Genomic DNA, 19579 nt, shown 5'->3' with positions numbered 1-19579 from the left:
AGGAAAGACATAGAAACATCAATGAGAGAATCATGGATTGGCGGCCTCCTGCACACCCCGCACTGGGGATGGAGCCCACCACCCGGGCATGTGCCCTGATGGGGAATCGAACCCGTGACCTCCTGGTTCCTAGGTGGACACTCAACCCCTGAGCCAGGGCGGCTGGACCCCATTACCTGGTTTTTTGTTTAGAGCAACTTCTGTCCAATGACACCGTCCGCGCTGGAAGCGTGGATTCCCCCCCCGGTGCTGTTTTCCCCACTGTCTTTCCCCATTCAGGGAGGGACCAGGCATCACGGGGCCGGGGCATCCAGGACCCAGGGGCACCCGGCCACAGGGAGGGACCAGGCATCACCACGGGGGCCTGACGCGCATCGAGGACCCGGGGGCACCCGGCCACAGAAAGGGATCAGAGCATCCAGGACCCGGGGACACCCAGCCACAGGGACCACGCCGCTCGGGATGTGCGGATCCAGGGCTCCCCTCGCTTCCACGCAGATGTGAGCTGCCGAGGGCGTTAGGGGACTCGGCCGAGAGGTCACCCCGTAACAGAAAACTCCTCGACGTCTCGTGTAAAACGTTTTTTGCCGATCTGGCATCCCCATGATCGACATTTATTCCAACACAGATCACATGCTTACAATCGGTTATCAGACAAACTCCTTGGGCCTTTTTCCTCCCTCCAAGCCTTCGGGGGTCATGGCTGCTCCACGGAAATGCTGACTTAATGGCGGAGGCAATTTTTTCGCCCAAACGTTCTTTTACTCGTCACACACAACCGTCGAACGGTCCCAATCAACCGCCGGGTCGGAACCAAACACGACGTACACCGTCACAAGCAGCGCCGCACCCGTGGTCACGGCCCCTCACACACTCGCACCCGCAACCACAGAGGCGATCGCACGCACACAGCACGCTCCACACACCGGCTCTCACACAGCAACTCCCACCGCAGAACGCACCCCGTCGGGTTCCCCCGACTGGCGCACACGGGTACCGCCCACTGCGAAGCATCGCGAGACCGGGCCTCGCGGCGCGCGGCAATCTTTACAGCCTGAAGACTACGTTTCCCAGAATACACTGCGGCGCCGGCCCAATCGCTACGCCGCATCGGCGCGGCTTTGTGCGTCTGCACCATCTTCCGGCTCCAGGCGACGAGTTCGCCAGTACCGACGAGAAAGCTCACCTGGGACAGCGAGGGGGGGCGCAGTCTCGGTGGCACTCGGACCCGAGAAGGCGGCAGGTGAGGGGATCCGGAGTTTCCCGCGCGCTCCGGGGCCCGTGCGAGAGTGGGCGCCGCGGCCGGGCGGGTCTTGGGCCTGGGGGGAACCGGAGCGTCTCGCCTTAGCATCGGTCTGCGGCTTCTCGGGCTCCGGACTACATTTCCCATCGGCCCCCGCGACGCACGCCGGGCCGGCGTTCCCTTTCTGCGTCACAGCTCATCACCCGGGCCACAGACCCCTTAGGTGGGTGTGGAGGGGTCCCCACCCCTGAAATTGCTTGCGGGTGTTTTGCATGGAGTCTTTTTTTTTTTTTTTTTAATCTAGGCTGAAATCTTGTTCCATGACATTCACCAAGAGTTGCAAGGCCCCAAAAGATTTAGAAGCAGAGGCTTAACCCTTGGGGACATTTTAGATGATTTTGTTCAAAATCTGTGACCAACAGCGGGGAAAGGGTTGAGGAAATCCGGGGCCATTCATGCAATAAAATATGACAGATCATGCTAAAACGGTGCTCAGAGGAAGGAAAAATTCCCGTCACACGATACCCAGGAACATTCATAATTATCTCATCTACGCATTACTTGCAATGAAATATTTGTGAATAAGAAAAAAAATATTAGTCATGTGCCGGGCACTGTCCTAAACTCCTTTATAAACAGCTCAAGAAGTGGTTAAAGTGAGGTCACTCTTAACACTTGGATGTTTTCTATTCCAATTTCTTTTTAGGATTTTTACGCCCCCCTCCCCCCATGTGTCCGTAGGGGGGTGGGTTTGACTTATTTTGCTGAATGTTCTTAGGTTGTACAAAGGGTCCATTTGTGGATGTCATTCATTGTTGTGCCATGGCCAGCGCAGCCAAGGGTGAGCCTGAGGAGGGGCGGTGAAGGATTGAAGAAAAGACAAAGAGAATACAGCTGGGGCTTGGTGTATGTATCTCCCATGCCTGGAAGAGGACACAAAAGGCCCAGCCTGCAAGCTGATGCTTTATTTTACAGTCTGATTCAAAAAACAAGGGCAGATTAACATGCATACAAATGTTCTTGTCTTGGCATCACTTAGGTTTGGAAGGAAGGAATTAGGGAGGGCTACAAGGTCAGGCTTAGTTAAGCTAGGACAGTGGTCGGCAAACTCATTAGTCAACAGAGCCCAATATCAACAGTACAACGACTGAAATTTCTTTTGAGAGCCAAGTTTTTTAAACTTAAACTATATAGGTAGGTACATTGTTATTAACTTAATTAGGGTACTCCTAAGGCTTAGGAAGAGCCACACTCAAGGGGCCAAAGAGCCGCATTTGGCTCAGGAGCTGCAGTTTGCCGACCATGGTGCTAGGAGAGCTCTGCCCTCCAGGCTGGGACTTGTTCGTGGCCCTGCCACAGCTCAGCCCCAGGCTTGACCCTAGAGCTGCTCCCGACAGTTTTCTGTGGGCATCGACCATCTGGCTGGGCCCGGATTGACCCGATCACTTGCTTCCTTGTGGCCTGTTCTGAGCTAATTTTCGGTTCTGTTTTCCAGCAGCTGTTTGTGTTCACACAGCTTCTCACGCTGTGATGTCTGTGCAGCAGCCTCTCTGAGCTGATCATGGAGCATGGGACCTGCTTCATCTAACTGGCCTCCCGCACCCACACTCCATCTGTGGACTCAAGGTAGGGCCCACGGCGTGGTGTCCACCGGGCCTTCAGTAAGGCTGTGGGCTCTTTGTGAACTTGGAAGTTGGGGGAAGTGCCCACGAGACTTCTGAAGGTGTTCCATTGTGAGCATGAGAGTCGGATGGTCTGGTTTTGGGGAAGACTTGATTCTTGGCTGGGCAGATCCGGATCAGGCCAGCTCTCTGGGCTTCCTCTGGCCTGAGGCCAAGCTTCCTTGTCTGTGGGATATCCATGGTCTTAGTCACTGGGCCGGGTCTGAGCATCCCCATCTCGGATTTGCACCAGTGACGTTCTCGGGCTGTTTCGGGGAAACAGGAGAGAAAGGCCACTGGGTCCCTGTGTCCTCGCAGCCACTGGAGCTGGGGGTCTCGTGGAGTTGGTTGAGGGCCCCAGTTTGTCCCGTCTCCCTCGGATTGGTCGGGAGGGTGGGGTGAACGGGATGGGGACTTGTAACCAGGGCGTCCTGGGAGCTGCCAGGCAAGCCTGGTCTCTCACGTTTGCTGTTTTCTCCCCCAGCTCTCCCCCCTCAGGACTCTGGCCTTCCCCGAGAGGAGCCGGGAGGAGGACCCCTCAGCCCATGACTTTCCGGACGTCATGTCCATGGTGAGTTTCTAGATCCTGTAAACACTCGCTTTCCTGTTCCCAGCGCTTCCTTCCCACCTGTGCTCCGTCCCAGAGACTCCGGTGCTCAGAGCTTCTTGTTCTCAGGAGTGAAAAGACCGGTTCGCCTGTGTCCTCTCCCGGTTCCCTCTTCTAGCAAAAAATTCTTGGTTTGGGTTTATTTTTCTTTGACTCCATCGAAGTAGGAGTTCTGGGTCGCCCCTGGAGAATTTAGTATGTGCCAGGGTCAGAGTAAGTCACCGTTGGGAACACTCCACGCAGCTGGATTTTAATTTTCACCCCAGATCTGTGTACCAGAGCTTTGGTGTGTAGTAAAAAAGAACGTCCAAGAACATTTAAACCCCAGCTGGTGTGGTTCAGTGGGTAGAGTGTTGGCCTGCGGACTGAAGGGTCCCGGGTTCCATTCTGGTCAAGGGCACATGCGAGGGTTGCATGCTTGATCCCCAGTAGGGGACAGCCAACTGACGTATCTCTCATTCCCTCTCCCTTCCTCTCTCTCTAAATATCAAAACTATCTTTTTAAATATATTTTATTGATTTTTTTTTACAGAGAGGAAGGGAGAGGAATAGAGAGTTAGAAACATCGATGAGAGAGAAACATCGATCAGCTGCCTCCTGCACACCCTCTACTGGGGATGTGCCCGCAACCAAGGTACATGCCCTTGACCAGAATCGAACCTGGGACCCTTCAGTCCACAGGCCGACACTCTCTCCACTGAGGCAAACCGGTTAGGCCTCAAAACTATTCTTTTAAAAAAAAACAAACATATTAGGCCCTCACTGGTGTGGCTCAGTGGATAGAGCATTGTCCTGGACTGAAGGGTCCTGGGTTCCATTCTAGTCAGGGCACATGCCCGGGTTGCGGGCTTGATCCCCAATAGGGGCATGCAGGGGGCAGCTGATCCATGATTCTCTCTCGTCATTGATGTTTCTATCTCTCCCTCTCCCTTCCTCTCTGAAATCAATAAAAATATATTTTTTTAAAAAACACAAAAAAGAAAATAGTTTTTAAAAAAAGAACATTGCCTAACCAGTTTGGCTCAGTGGATAGAGCGTCGGCCTGCGGACTGAAAGGTCCCAGGTTCTATTCCGGTCGGGGGCATGTACCTTGGTTGCGGGCACCTCCCCAGTAGGGAGTGTGCAGGAGGCGGCTGATCAATGTTTCTCTCTCATTGATGTTTCTAACTCTCTCTCCCTCTCCCTTCCTCTCTGTAAAAAATCAATAAAATATATTTTTGGGAAAAAAAATAAAAATTAAAAAAAAAAGAACATTGAACTCCCACCCGTGTTCTCCCGTCATCTGCTCGCTTCAGAGGCCCCAGCTGCAGCCTTTTCCTGCAAAGACTCCCTCCACCTCCTCTCCTCCCACCGAGAGAGGTTCCCGTGAGGTTCGCATGTAACACACCTGCCCGTTGTTGCAGGGGTCAGACCTGTTCAGGGATGTGGCCGTCGTCTTCTCCCGGGAAGAATGGGAGTGGCTGGCGCCTGCTCAGAGGGACCTGTACAGGGACGTGATGCTGGAGACCTACAGCAACCTGCGCTCGCTGGGTAAGGGCGCCTGGTCCGGTAGGTCGGAGGGGACCCGTGGGTGGAGGTGTTCCTGCCTTGTCAGTGTGAGGGGTTAAAGGGCAGCTCCCTGGGCTGAAGCTACGTTGTCGCCAGGCCTTGGGTGACTGTCAGGTCGTCCCCTGTGCCTTCCCACTATGACCTCTCATCCTGGATGACCAGGTCCTGGGCCTGAGCTCTGGGGCCGCACCATCACCAGGCGTCGTGTCTTTTCTCACATCCAGATCTCGCCATTTCCAAGCCTGATGTGATCGCCTTCCTGGAGCAAGGCAAGGAGCCCTGGAGGGCGGAGGAGGCAGCGGCAGGAGGCCTGTGCCCCGGTGAGTGAGGCGCTTGCGGGAGGAGGGAAGCCAGCGCAGGTAACCGTCCAGCAGCGGGGGAGGAAGCCGGTCCTTTGAAGTGGAAAATAGTTCCTCTGAGTCGCCAAGCTCAGAGGTCAGGCTGAGGAGGTACCTTCGGTGGCTTGTCAGCAGCACTTGACAGATGCTCCTGCCTGGAGCATCTCCTGCCTCTTGCCCCTGTCACCTTTCTAGCCCCCTCAGCCCCCCTGTGGTGGGTCCTCTCACTGTCTCTAGGTTTCTGGCTCAGACTCGGCCTGTTCCTTCCTGTTCATCTCCCTTCCCAGGACCTTCTCCGCTGCCAGGCTGAATACCACCCATGCTGGGCTCTCCAGGATGGCGCGGCTGGTGCCACACGGCCATTGACATTTAAATGAATTACAGTGAGCCCGGCCGGCGTGGCTCAGTGGTTGAGCGTCGACCTATGAACCAGGAGGTCACGGTTCGATTCCCGGTCAAGGGCACATGCCTGGGTTGTAGGCCCAATCCCTAGTAGGGATTTCATTTTTTTAGTAACCTCCATACTGTTTCCCAACGTGACTGCCCATCGTACGTTCCCACCAGCAGGGCATGAGGGCTCCCATTTTTCCACATCCGTGCCAGCTCTTGTGACTGTGTTCTTTGGTGTGTTTTTCTTCTTTTTCAATAGTGGCCGTCCTCGTAGCCACGAGGTAGGATATCATAGTTTCTGTTTGGATTTGTCTAGCAATTGGTGATGTTGAGCATCTTTTCATATGCTTATTGACCATTTGTGTATCTTCTTTGGAAAACTGTATGTTTAAGTCCTTTGCCCATTTTTTCATCGGGATGGGTTGCTTTTGTCATTGAGTTGTGGGGTTTCTTTATATAGTCTGGATATGAACCCGTTATCAGATATATGATTTGCAAATATTTTCTTCCATTCTGTACGTTGCCTGTTCACGCTGTTGTTTCCTTTGATGCCCAGTTATTAAGTTTGATGTCATCCCATTTGTATATTTTTGCTTTTATTGCCTGTGCTTTTGGTGCCATCTCCAAGAGAGTATTACCAAATGCAGTGTCATAAAGCTTTCCCCTCTGTTTTCTTCTAGGAGCTTTATAGTTTTAGGTCCTGTGTAGGTCTTCTATTCATGTTGAGTTAATGTTTGTATTTGGTGTGAGGTAAGGGTCTTGCTTCATTCTTTTGTATGTTGATATCCAAGTTCCTCAGCACCATTTATGGAAAACACTGTCCTTTCTTCATTGTGTGGTCTTGGCACCCGTGTCAAAGAGCATCCGACCACACGCGTGAGGGTTTTATTTTGGGGCTCTTTCTTTTGTTCCGTGGTCTGCATATCTGCCTTTAGGCCAGTGCCACACTGTTTTAATTACTGTAGCTTTGTCATATGTTTTGAAGTCAGGAAGTGTGAGACCTTTGTTCTTCCTTTTCAAGATGGTTTGGCTATTTGAGATCCCTCAAGTTCCGTATGAGGAAACCAGAGCATTTAATGCTAAGACGATACATAAGATTTTTAGACATTATTTCTTCGGTTGTCCAAATAATTAACTGTAAAATACTGTGTCTAGGCCTTGGCCGGGTAGCTCAGTTGGTTAGAGCGTCGTCCCAATGCGCCAGGGTTTTGGGTGTGATCCCCAGTCAGGGCACATACCTAGGTACTGGGTTCGATCCCTGGTTGGGCACGTATGGGAGGCAACCAGTCAATGTTTCCCTTCCTCTCTCTCTCAAGTCAATGAAAATATATCCTTGGGTAAGGAGGAAAAATTAATTATTTTTATATATATATATATATATAGAGAGAGAGAGAGAGAGAGAGAGAGAGAGAGAGAGAGAGAGAGAGAGGCCATTTCCAAGCACTACTCTTACAACCTTCTTGATTACCTCACTCTTCTCATTTATGGCATTTCCTCTTTCTCCGTACGATTTGCCCAGTTCCTCAGTAGCCACATTCAGGAGCTTGTTGGCATTATCTTCAGTTTTTACTAGACAAGTCCTCTTTTCTGCAAAAGGAAAAAAACAAGAAGCATACTTGCTCTTTCGTTCTTTTTCAGCCTCAGAGGCCAGGTCTGAGACTAAGGTGTCACCTCCAGAGCAGCCTGTTTGTGAAGGACACGCGACCCGGTGGGCGAGACCGGAAAGCCTTCCAAGTTATGGTCTCAAGTCCTCGAGTCTCCCAGACGACTGGGAGTGCGGAAGCCAGTTTGACGGACAGCGGGGGGATCCAGATGAACGTCTGAGCCACGTGATCGTCAGGCCTGAAGAAATGCCCCCTCTCAGCCCGCAGGCATCCCTTACTTTCTGTGGGAAAGTCCATCCAGGGGACGAGCCCTATGGATATGACGCATGTAGGGAAGCCTTCTGGCCAGAGGACTTCCTCATTCGCCGCCAGGGAATCCACACCAGCGAGAAACCCTATCAGTGTAAGGAGTGCGGGAAGGCCTTCAAGTACGGCTCGCGCCTGGTTCAGCACGAGAACATTCATTCTGGCAAGAAACCCTACGAGTGCAAGGAGTGTGGGAAGGCCTTCAACTCGGGTTCAAACTTCATTCAGCACCAGCGGGTCCACACCGGCGAGAAGCCTTACGCGTGTCAGGACTGCGCCAGGGCCTTCGGCCGGAGCTCCCAGCTGATCGAACATCAACGCATTCATACCGGCGAGAAGCCCTATCAGTGCAAAGAGTGTGGGAAGGCCTTCAATCGGATCTCGCATCTGAAAGTCCACGGTAGGATTCACACGGGGGAGAAGCCCTACGCCTGCAAGGAATGCGGGAAGACCTTCAGCCACCGGTCCCAGCTGATCCAACACCAGGCTCTTCACACTGGCAAGAAGCTCTATGAGTGTAAGGACTGCGGGAAGGCCTTCAATCAGGGCTCCACGCTCATCCGGCATCAGAGAATCCACACGGGTGAGAAGCCCTACGAATGTCAGGCCTGCGGGAAGGCGTTCCGGGTGAGCTCACAGCTGAAGCAACACCAGAGAATCCACACGGGAGAGAAGCCGTACCCGTGCAAGGCGTGCGGGAGGGCTTTCAAGCGGGTCTCGCACCTCGCCGTGCATTACAGGATCCACACGGGGGAGAAACCCTACGTGTGCCAGGCCTGTGGGAAGGCCTTCAGCCACGGCTCCCAGCTGACTCAGCATCAGGTCGTTCACACCGAGGAGAAGCCCTATGACTGTAAGGAAGGGGGGAGGACTTTCGATCGTGGTCCCGCTACTCTTCGACATCGGAGAAGGCAAAGTAGAGAAACACAGGTGAATGTGATAAACGTAGAGAAGCCTTCCATCAGCGCTTACCCCTTGCTGATCATCAGAGAACTTATGTTAGCAAGCAGCCATAGGAATGGAAGTAATGGGGAGAGCCCATTGGCCTAGGCTAGTCATGCAATGGATGAATGGAACTAATGAGGAGACCCCATTGGCTTAGGCTAGTCATGCAATCGATGAATGGAAGTAATGAGGAGACCCCATTGGCTTAGGCTAGTCATGCAATCGATGAATGGAAGTAATGAGGAGACCCCATTGGCTTAGGCTAATCATACAATCCATGAATGGAAGTAATGAGGAGACCCCATTGGCTTAGGTTAGTCATGCAATCGATGAATGGAACTAATGAGGAGACCCCATTGGCTTAAGCTAGTCATGCAATGGATGAATGGAACTAATGAGGAGACCCCATTGGCTTAGGCTAGTCATGCAATCCATGAATGGAAGTAATGGGGAGAGCCCATTGACTTAGGCTAGTCATGCAATCCATGAATGGAACTAATGAGACCCCATTGGCTTAGGCTAATCATGCAATCCATGAATGGAAGTAATGGGGAGAGCCCATTGGCTTAGGCTAGTCATGCAATCCATGAATGGAACTAATGAGACCCCATTGGCTTAGGCTAGTCATGCAATCCATGAATGGAAGTAATGGGGAGAGCCCATTGGCTTAGGCTAGTCATGCATCCATGAATGGAAGTAATGGAGAGAGCCCATTGGCTTAGGCTAGTCATGCAATCCATGAATGGAAGTAATGGAGAGAGCCCATTGGCTTAGGCTAGTCATGCATCCATGAATGGAAGTAATGGGGAGAGCCCATTGGCCTAGGCTAGTCATGCAATCCATGAATGGAAGTAATGAGGAGACCCCATTGGCTTAGGCTAATCATGCAATCCATGAATGGAAGTAATGGAGAGAGCCCATTGGCTTAGGCTAGTCATGCATCCATGAATGGAAGTAATGGAGAGAGCTCATTGGCTTAGGCTAGTCATGCAATCCATGAATGGAAGTAATGGAGAGAGCCCATTGGCTTAGGCTAATCATACAATCCATGAATGAAAGTAATGGGGCGAGCCCATTGGCTTAGGCTAGTCATGCAATCCATGAATGGAAGTAATGGGGAGAGCCCATTGGCTTAGGCTAATCATGCAATCGATAAATGCAAGTAATAGGGAGAGCCCATTGGCTTAGGCTAATCATGCAATCGATAAATGCAAGTAATAGGGAGAGCCCATTGGCTTAGGCTAATCATGCAATCGATAAATGCAAGTAATAGGGAGAGCCCATTGGCCTAGGCTAGTCATGCAATCCATGAATGGAAGTAATGAGGAGACCCCATTGGCTTAGGCTAATCATGCAATCCATGAATGGAAGTAATGGAGAGAGCCCATTGGCTTAGGCTAGTCATGCAATCGATGAATGGAAGTAATGGGGAGAGCTCATTGGCCTAGGCTAGTCATGCAGTCCATGAATGGAAGTAATAAGGAGACCCCATTGGCTTAGGCTAGTCATGCAATCGATGAATGGAAGTAATGGGGAGAGCCCATTGGCCTAGGCTAGTCATGCAGTCCATGAATGGAAGTAATAAGGAGACCCCATTGGCTTAGGCTAGTCATGCAATCGATGAATGGAAGTAATAGGGAGAGCCCATTGGCCTAGGCTAGTCATGCAGTCCATGAATGGAAGTAATAAGGAGACCCCATTGGCTTAGGTTAGTCATGCAATCGATGAATGGAAATAATAGGGAGAGCCCATTGGCCTAGGCTAGTCATGCAGTCCATGAATGGAAGTAATAAGGAGACCCCATTGGCTTAGGTTAGTCATGCAATCGATGAATGGAAATAATAGGGAGAGCCCATTGGCCTAGGCTAGTCATGCAGTCCATGAATGGAAGTAATAAGGAGACCCCATTGGCTTAGGTTAGTCATGCAATCGATGAATGGAAATAATAGGGAGAGCCCATTGGCCTAGGCTAGTCATGCAGTCCATGAATGAGGAGACCCCATTGGCTCAGGCTGATCACAGCTTCCTCCTTTCATCTTGCAGAAAGACGAAGAATACAACAAGCCAGAATGCCTTCATTCAGAGTTGTCCTTCCTCCCGACTCATAAATTTCATACTGAAGAACATTTTTTTATGGGTATAAATTGTTTAGATCGTGATTATCAATGAAGCAGGGAAATTTTGGAAAACGTTTTGTCTCTCATACATTCTTGATTCACCTTTTCTAACTACCCGTGTAATAATTTTAACATTAGCCAAAGGTTTAAATTGTATTGGAAACTGAAAAGAAAAGAAAAAGGAAACAGCCAAATGACTCTTGAGTTCACAAGGAAATAAATCTTGCAGTTATAATAAATGGCAAAGAGAAAAATGGCAATAAGAGGTTGGCCAGGTCGCTCAATTGGGTGGAGCATTGTCTCGATAAGCCAAGGTTTCAGGTTCGATCCCCTCAGGACACATACAAGAATCAACTAATGAATGCATAAATGAGTGGGGGGTGAATCCATGTTTCTCTCAAATTTTTTTAAAGGATGACAATGAGAGTTTTTTTACATCCCAGCAGACTTTAAATGTTGTGAGACATGAAAACCTGTAAGATTATACTCAAATATATTAACTGTACTATTCAAGAAGCCAGAAGAGAGGACAACAAACATAACTATGATGAAGGAACAAATTATTACAAGAGGATGAAGTAGAAAATGGTCGTCTTACAATAGTGTGAGTTTTTATTTCTTCCTGACCCTGGAGTAAACTAATTTTAGGCGATGGTGTCTTAGTTCCCACCTCATTTGATTGTTTGGGGTTATTTTTATACCTTCTGTCACGGACGGAGGGGTTGGTGGCCTGCCTAATAGCCATACTCATTTCCCCTTCCTATTGGCCCATCTGTGTCTTGGCCTTAGAATCTGAAGGTGTCAGGTGCCGATTTTCAGCCTCTGCAGCTCAGGATGGTCTGTCTATTCCAGGGGCCTATGGGTCTTGGGAAGGATTCTCCTCCTTCAGAAGAGACAGGTATTAGGAAGACTCCCTCTCCTCTCACTTCTGCTCTTAGACATTTTCCTCTGAGACATGACGCCCAGAGCTACTGCAGCCATCTTGGGACCAAGAGACAAAACAGAGAAGCTGACTCAACAGCCCTGGCAACACTGGGCAAGGAGACCAGTTCTGAGACTTTGATGCCTTGTTCTGTGAGGAAGAGAAACTTTTTCTGCTAAAGTTGATGGGTAACTGTGGCCTAGAAGTCAATACCTACTTTTTAAATTTTGACATTTTTCTTTATGGCTAAGTACGAGTTGATTTCTGCATATTTCATAACACTCATAACACACACACATACACACACATTTATTGTTAATCCTTACCCAAGGATATTTTTCCATTGCTTTTTTTAAAAAAAATATATTTTATTGATTTTTTACAAAGAGGAAGGGAGAGGGATAGAGAGTTAAAAACATCGATCAGCTGCCTCCTGCACACCACCTACTGGGGATGTGCCTGCAACCAAGGTACATGCCCTTGACCGGAATCGAACCTGGGGCCTTTCAGTCCGCAGGCCGACGCTCTACCCACTGAGCCAAACCTGTTAGGGCTCCATTGCTTTTTAGAGAGAGTGGAAAGCAGGAGGAAAGATACAAAAAAATTGATGTGAGAGAGACTCACTGATTGGTTGCCTCCCGCAGGCACCCTGACCAAGGTATGTGCCCTGATGCAATGGAACCCAAGCCCCTTCAGTCCACAGGCTGACGCTCTATGCTCTGTCCACTGAGCCAAACTGGCTAGGGCTTTGTGTGTGCGTGTGTGTGTGTGTGTGTGTGTGTGTGACATAAGATTCTATTTATTTATGCCTGTAAGTTATAGTGATAAATTTTCCCTGGTCTTGTATTATTTGAAATATTGTTTCAGAATTCCCTAAAATTGAACTTTTTTTTTTATCAAGATCATGAATTTCCAGAAATTTTTACTTTTTAATTTATGTTTGTTACTTAAGCTCTATTTATGAACCATACCATTTATCATTATGTAATATCCAATTCTGCCAGGTATAATGGTCAACAAACCAAGTCTGGCCTACTGCCTGTTTTTATAAATAAAGTTTTATTGGGACACAGCCATGCTCATTTATTTAGTTATTGTCTACAACCGGCAGAGCTGAGTGGTTGGAGGAGGACTAGTCACAAAGCCTGCCTTTGCTCTCTGGCCCTGAAGATAAGTTCGCCGCCTGGCCGGGGTAACTCTGTTGATTGGAGCATTGTCCCATACGCCAAGGTTGCGGGTCCAATCCCCGGTCAGGGCACCTACAAGATTCAACCAATGAATGCATAAATACGTGGGACAACAAATGGATGCTTCTCCCTATCTCTAAAATTAAGTAATTATTGTAATCATACCTTAAAAACCACATGAACATACAATGTGGAATTTGGATGTTTCCCTTTTTTAAAGTGTGAACTAAAATGTCACCTTGGAACTGGAGTGGAAAAGTTTCTTATTTCTCTTACTACCAACTAATCAATCCGACACTTTCCATAGGTAACCAATTCCTTCCATTGCTAAGGCTCTATCACCCTGTTACATATGAAGTACACATTCATCTCTGATCTTGGGTTTCATCCACACAGAGACTCAGTTACCCATTTCAAACTACACCCCAACGCAAGTGGCTCCTTGATAACATCACAAATGTGCCTCATTTCCTCACAAAAGGATATGATTTTAATTATTTTTAGGGAGGGAGGGAAAGAGGGAGAAACATTGATTGGTTGCCTCCCACATGTGCCCGACTGGGCATTGAACCCAAAACTCACCTATGTGCCCCAACCAGCAATCAACTCCAAAACCTTTTGGCTTATGGGACGATGTTACAACAGAGCCACCTGGCCAGGTCTCATTGCTTTACTTTTTATCAACTGTGACCAAGTTTAGAAAGTAAACACCACATTGACTCCCGCATATCAAAACCACCTACCCTGAGCCCTCTAATGATAGTTCCTACTTTGCACAAGGTTTATGGGAGCCTGTCCCAATTCCCCCACTCAAATGTAAAATGGTTGCAAGTTTCTACACTTTAAAAAAAAGAACTTAGAGCCTGGCTGGTGTGGCTCAGACGTTGAGCATCAACCTATGAACCAGGGGGTCATGGTTCCATTCCCGGTCAGGGCACATGCCTGGGTAGTGGGCTCCATCCCCAGTAGGGGGCATGCAGGAGGCAGCTGAACAATGATTCTCTCTCACCATTGATATTTCTCTCTCTCCTCCCTTCCTCTCTGAAATCAATATATATTAAAAAAGAACTTAGGCAATTTCACAAAGCTGGCCTAAGACTTCTCCCATTAAGAAAGGCCTTCTCTACTCTGTGGCTTGTAAATTTCTTCTTAATGAAAGTGATTATTATGAAAATCAAGATAGTAACTATCTTTGGGAGTAGAGGGACTCTGAAATTATATGGCCACTTTCTAGACTGACAAAATGAAAAATCAGTGATCTGTACATTTTTTGTATGCTTTTCTGTATGTATGCTATATTTCACAATAAAAATAGTTTTTAAAATATAAAAAAAAAAGAAAAAAAAAAAAAAGAAAGGCCTTCTCACCCTAACTGGTTTGGCTCAGTGGATAGAGCGTAGCCTGCGGACTGAAGGGTCCCAGGTTCAATTCCACTCAAGGGCATGTACCTTGGTTGCAGGCACATCCCCAATAGGAGGTGTGCAGGAGGCAGCTGATCTATGTTTCTCTCTCACCAATATTTCTAACTCTCTATCCCTCTCCCTTCCTCTCTGTACAAAATCAATAAAATATGTTTTAAAAAGAAAAAAGAAAAAAAAGAAAGGCCTTCTCGCATCACTGGCTCTTAACCGAACCAGCCTTGGTGTTTCCAGGAAACTAGTGTTGGTGTTTTGTAAGGTCTGGTCTGAGGCAAGGCTGATGTGACTCTGTCCAGCCCTACTCTGCCCCTGACCCTAACTGCATGGGTCTGGGTAGCTGCCTCCATCGGCAGACAACATCAGCTTTCGTCTTGGCCGAAACACAAGGAATCGGGTCCAGGCATTTCAGGGGAACCTTAAAAAAAATTATAATAAAGGCCCCATTGAGATAGTAGCTCTTTAGGAGGCAGAGAAAGGGGTAAAATTTTCCTGAAAGGGTAGCTCTCACTCTTTCATGTAGAACTTGACTGCCACTCACCCCTGAATATACTAGTATTTTCATTTGACCAGCAAGGCCTTTTGGGTCCTTTAATTTAAAAAATATATATATATTATTGATTTTTTACAGAGAGGAAAGGAGAGGGATAGAGAGTTAGAAACATCGATGAGAGAGAAACATGGATCAGCTGCCTCCTGCACACTCCCCACTGGGGATGTGCCCGCGACCAAGGTACATGCCCTTGACCGGAATCGAACCTGGGACCCTTCAGTCTACAGGCCGATGCTCTATCCACTGAGCCACACCGGTTAGGGCTGGGTCCCTTGATTTCTAATCATTCAGTCTAAGCTGACTTGCCCTTGAGCGGGGATGACAGGGGGAAGGAGAATAGGGGAGTCTCTGTTTCCAGGACATTGAACTGTTGTAGTTGGTGCTTCTGTCCACACGGTGGCGCTGCTGCATCAGGAAACAGCCTCTGAGCACCGGGAATGGTGGTTTTCACCAATATGTTATTTTCTCTTTTTTCCTCCCTCCCTCCCCCCTCCCTCCCTTCTTCCTTTTTCTCTTTGATCCTAGGATTTCATTAGATCACCCTAGAGGGGACAGGGAACGCCTCTACATGTGGAAATCTCAGAATAGGACAAGCTCCTCTGATTTTTGGTGGGCATTTTACACGACAGGCATAAAACACGACCACTTAAAAAAAGTTCAGCCCCAGCTGGTTTGGCTCAGTGGATAGAGCGTCGGCCTGCAGACTGAAGGGTCCCAGGTTTGATTCCGGTCAAGGGCATGTACCTTGGTTGGGGGCACATCCCCAGTGGGGGGTGTAGAGGAGGCAGCTGATCGATGTTTCTAACTCTCTATCCCTCTCCCTTCCTCTCTGTAAAAAATCAATAAAATGTATTTTTAAAAAAAGTTTAGCTGGTCTGGCTCAGTGGATAGAGCGTCAGCCTGGGGACTGAAAGGTCCACGGGTTCGATTCCAGTCAAGGGCACATGCCCGGGCTGCGGGCTCGATCCCCAGTTGGGGGCGTACCGATGGATGATTCTCTCTCGTCATTGATGTTTCTATCTTTCCCTCTCTGAAGTCAATAAAATATATATTTTTTAAAAATGCATCCATTCCACGTCTACTAGTATTGATTGAGTTACTCGCTCTGTGCCAGGAGCCGTTGTAAACAGAAGTAAGACGAACAGAAGTATTCCCACAGAGCACACATTTTTAGCAGGGGAGTTAGATGATACACAAGCAAATAAACACAGAATGTTATTTCAGACAGCACCGTGGAACACAGCGCCCCATGGGCATGCTTCTTTGTGGTTTAGGTACAGAAACCCCAACCTGGATATGAAAGAAAAATATGGACAAACCTACAAGCCAAACATATTAATAATTTTTTTTAAATGCATTTTTTAAATTTTTATTTTATTTTATTTTTTTAAAATAAGATTATATATATATATATATATATATATATATATATATATATATTTATTTTTATTTTTATTTTTTTTTTTACTGATTTTTTTTTTACCGAGAGGAAGGGAAAGAAAGGGATAGAGTTAGAAACATCGATGACAGAGAAATATCGATCAGCTGCCTCCTGCACACGCCCTACTGAGGATGTGCCCACAACCAAGGCACATACCCTTTGTCAGAATCGAACCCGGGACCCTTGAGTCCGCAGGCGGACGCTCCATCCACTGAGCCAAACGATTAGCACTGCACTTTTTAAAAATTGATTTCAGAGAAGAAGGGAGAGAGAGAGAGAGGATGAGAATCATCAGTGACGAGAGAGAATCATTGATCCACTGCCCCCTGCACGCTCCCACTGGGGATCAAGCCATCAGAGTCCCTGCGTTGCCCAGCGTCCCTGTTCCCCATTCTGTCGACAGCCACACCCCGATGGAGGCCTGAGCCCCCCACCCCTACCTGCTCAGCCCCGCCTTGTGTCCATTCTCCTGGCCGCCCAGCCTAGCAACTGCCCCAACTAGGCACGGACCCCAGAATCCCAGGGGCGCGGCTCTGTCACTCGGGGTGCCCTATGGTTCCGGTCTGGCCCGGCCCAGCCGGCCCTGAGGGGGCGGGTCACCGAAGGAGGTCATGCCACCCCGAGTTGGACTTCCCCGTCTGTCTGCATTCTGCTCGTGGCCTTTGCCACCTCGCGGGACTACATTTCCCAGAGGGCCCAGCGGAGGAGGACACGCCCACTTCCGGCGACGTCGCGCTGTTGATTCTTGCGTGCCGTGCGTGGTGGTGGGCTGGGCGGGGGCAGAGGCGGGGTCGGTGCCGCTGTGGCCGGTGGAGCCGCGAGTGGGCGGGTGTGTCCGCGGGGCCATGCGGGGGGCGGCGAGGACGGCTCGGGGCGGCGTCCCCCGCACAAAGCCCGGTCCCGGTCGCGGCCCGACGGCGGCGGCGACCCCGGCCCCCCTGGTGCGCCGGGGCCCGGGCAGGCCGCGCTCCCGGAACGGCCTCGCCTCCCCGGGCCGGCGACGAGTGGCGACCCCGGGGCCGGAGGACGGAGGTGAGGGGGCGGCGGGGGCCGGGCGGGGTGGCCGGGGCCGCCATCATCCCCTCGGGGGCGGGACCCTGAGGTCTGGGCGGTGAGCGGGAGTCCGAGCAGCGGCCGCGTGGGTGCGGGGGGACGGGGCTGGCCCCGGGGACACCTCGCCAGGCACCCCGTTCCCGTGCTCCGGGGGACGGACACCCCGCCCCGCCCGTGGCCGCCGGGGGAGGAACGGCCCCCGCACAGCCGGCCTCATGCTGCTGGTGGGTTCTCCACCTGAGGAAGCCGTTTTGTTTGTTTTTTAAACATATTTTATTGAGTTTTCACCGAGAGGAAGGGAGAGGGATAGAGAGTTAGAAACATCGATGAGATCGGCTGCCTCTGCACGGCCCCCACTGGGGATCGGGCCCACCACCCGGGCCTGCGCCCTGACCGGGAATCGAACCCTGACCTCCTGGTTCCTAGGTCCGCGCTCAACCCCTGAGCCAGCGGGAGCCCTTTCCGCCCGCGGCTGGGGGAGGGCGCCCCCGGGACCCAGCGTGTGCGGGCCGGTGATTCGGGACCTTGTAGACCTGACCGCTCCTCTCTCTCCCCCTCCCCGCCCCCCAGCTCCGCCTTCCGGGGACCCCGCCCTTCTCCCGCCGAGGGGGCTCCCGCCGGAGGCTGTAGGGACAGGAAATGGCCCCCGAGTCACCTCCCAGGTGAGTTCACAGGTCCTGCTTCCTCGCTGAAGCGCACCCTTGCTTTTCTGGACTGCGAGGTAGCGCAGTGACGGCGAACCTTCTGAGCTCCGCGTGTCAGCATTTGGAAAAACCCTCACTTCGCTCTGCTGCCCTGTGTCACCTATAGAAATTTTTTGATATTTGCAACCGTAGTCAAACAAAGATTTATATTTTTGATATTTATTTTATATGTTTAAATGCCATTGAACAAAGAAAAATCAACCAAAAAAAATGAGGTCGCGTGTCATAGGTTCGCCATCACTGGCGTAGTGTTTATTTTTTTTAATTGTTGAGGTCAATTTTTCACTCTATTTTTCAGTGACAGATGACGTACTCTTATCATATTACTTTCAGGTGTACAGTGCAGGGATTAGGCATTTATGTAATTTACAAAATGCCCCCCCACACACACACACACCATACATAGTTGTTATAATATTATTGACTGTTCTCCATGCTGTACTTTATTTTTTTCTTCTTCTTTTTAAAAATATATTTTATTGGTTTTTTACAGAGAGGAAGGGAGAGGGATAGAGAGTTAGAAACATCGATGTGAGAGAAACATTAATCAGCTGCCTCCTGCACACTCCCCACTGGGGATGTGCCTGCAACCCAGGTACATGCCCTTGGCCGGAATCGAACCTGGGACCCTTCAGTCCGCAGGCTGACTCTCTATCCACTGAGCCAAACCGGTTTCGGCTTTTCTTCTTTTTTAAACTTATTTTATTATCTGTTTGTTTTTCAACATTTTTTTTTTATCCTCACCCGAGGGTATTTTCCATTTATTTTTTTTAAAAAAATGTATTTTATTGATTTTTTTTACAGAGAGGAAGGGAGAGGGATAGAGAGTTAGAAACATGGATGAGAGAGAAACATCGATCAGCTGCCTCCTGCACACTCCCTACTGGAGATGTGCCCGCAACCCAGGTACATGCCCTTGACCGGAATCGAACCTGGGACCCTTCAGTCCGCAGGCCGACGCTCTATCCACTGAGCCACACCGGCCAGGGCCATTTACAATTGTTTCTTGCCTGTACCCCCTTTCACCCACACAGATGAGCCAGTCCCCCGGGGCAGGGGCGGTCTCCGTGTCTCTCTCTTTTCTCTGGGGTTGATGACATGACACTAGATTTCCAGATCACCAGCTAGTATTCCTCGTGTGTATATTCTCTCATTGGAACCAAGAGAAGGCAATCCTTCGATCCCAGGCAGGTCCGGTTGTGAGGGCTCCGTGGCAAAGCACCACAGGTCGGGGGCACCTACACATCAGCCGTTTCTTCTCTCACGGTTCCGGTGGCCACAAGTTCAAGGTCAAGGCGTCCGCCGGGTTGGTTCTCCTGGGGCCTCCTTGCTCAGCATGCAGGTGGCCCCCCTCCTGCCGCCTCTGCTCCCCCGTTCCTGGTACTGCTTCCTCCTCTTAGGAGGACACGGGTCAGACTGCTTAGGGCCCGACCACGTGACCGCGTTTCACTTTTCCTCACCTCTTCTAGGGCCCTGCCTCCACAGGCAGTCACACTGAGGCGTCCTGGGGTTAGCACTTCCACCTTTGAATCTGGGGGACACCAT

The 19579-nt window shown here is 49.9% G+C and overlaps 2 protein-coding genes across 4 annotated transcripts in view; both read left to right on the top strand.

Moving 5' to 3' along the window:
* Positions 1 to 1139: 1139 nt before the first annotated feature.
* On the top strand, positions 1140 to 10934 carry ZNF582 (zinc finger protein 582). Its single transcript, XM_036306586.1, is given in 8 exon segments — positions 1140 to 1243; positions 2742 to 2869; positions 3389 to 3413; positions 3415 to 3475; positions 4915 to 5041; positions 5284 to 5379; positions 7426 to 8627; positions 10686 to 10934. Coding segments are annotated over 7 exon segments (1695 nt in total). The 5' UTR covers positions 1140 to 1243; positions 2742 to 2811; the 3' UTR covers positions 10812 to 10934.
* Positions 10935 to 17056: 6122 nt separating this feature from the next.
* Positions 17057 to 19579, top strand: part of LOC118655115 (zinc finger protein 470-like) — a 44335-nt gene continuing 41812 nt past the window's right edge. For all 3 annotated transcript variants that reach the window (XM_036306565.1, XM_036306564.1, XM_036306561.1), the window contains exons 1-2: positions 17057 to 17309; positions 17901 to 17992. In XM_036306565.1, the coding sequence (XP_036162458.1) occupies positions 17123 to 17309; positions 17901 to 17992 (279 nt within the window). In that variant the 5' untranslated portion in view covers positions 17057 to 17122. The remainder of the gene's footprint in view (positions 17310 to 17900; positions 17993 to 19579) is intronic.

The sequence above is a fragment of the Myotis myotis genome, unplaced genomic scaffold (assembly GCF_014108235.1).
Source record: "Myotis myotis isolate mMyoMyo1 unplaced genomic scaffold, mMyoMyo1.p scaffold_m19_p_42, whole genome shotgun sequence".
Classification (NCBI taxonomy): Eukaryota; Metazoa; Chordata; class Mammalia; order Chiroptera; family Vespertilionidae; genus Myotis; species Myotis myotis.
This window is presented reverse-complemented; position numbering and strand designations above follow the sequence as displayed.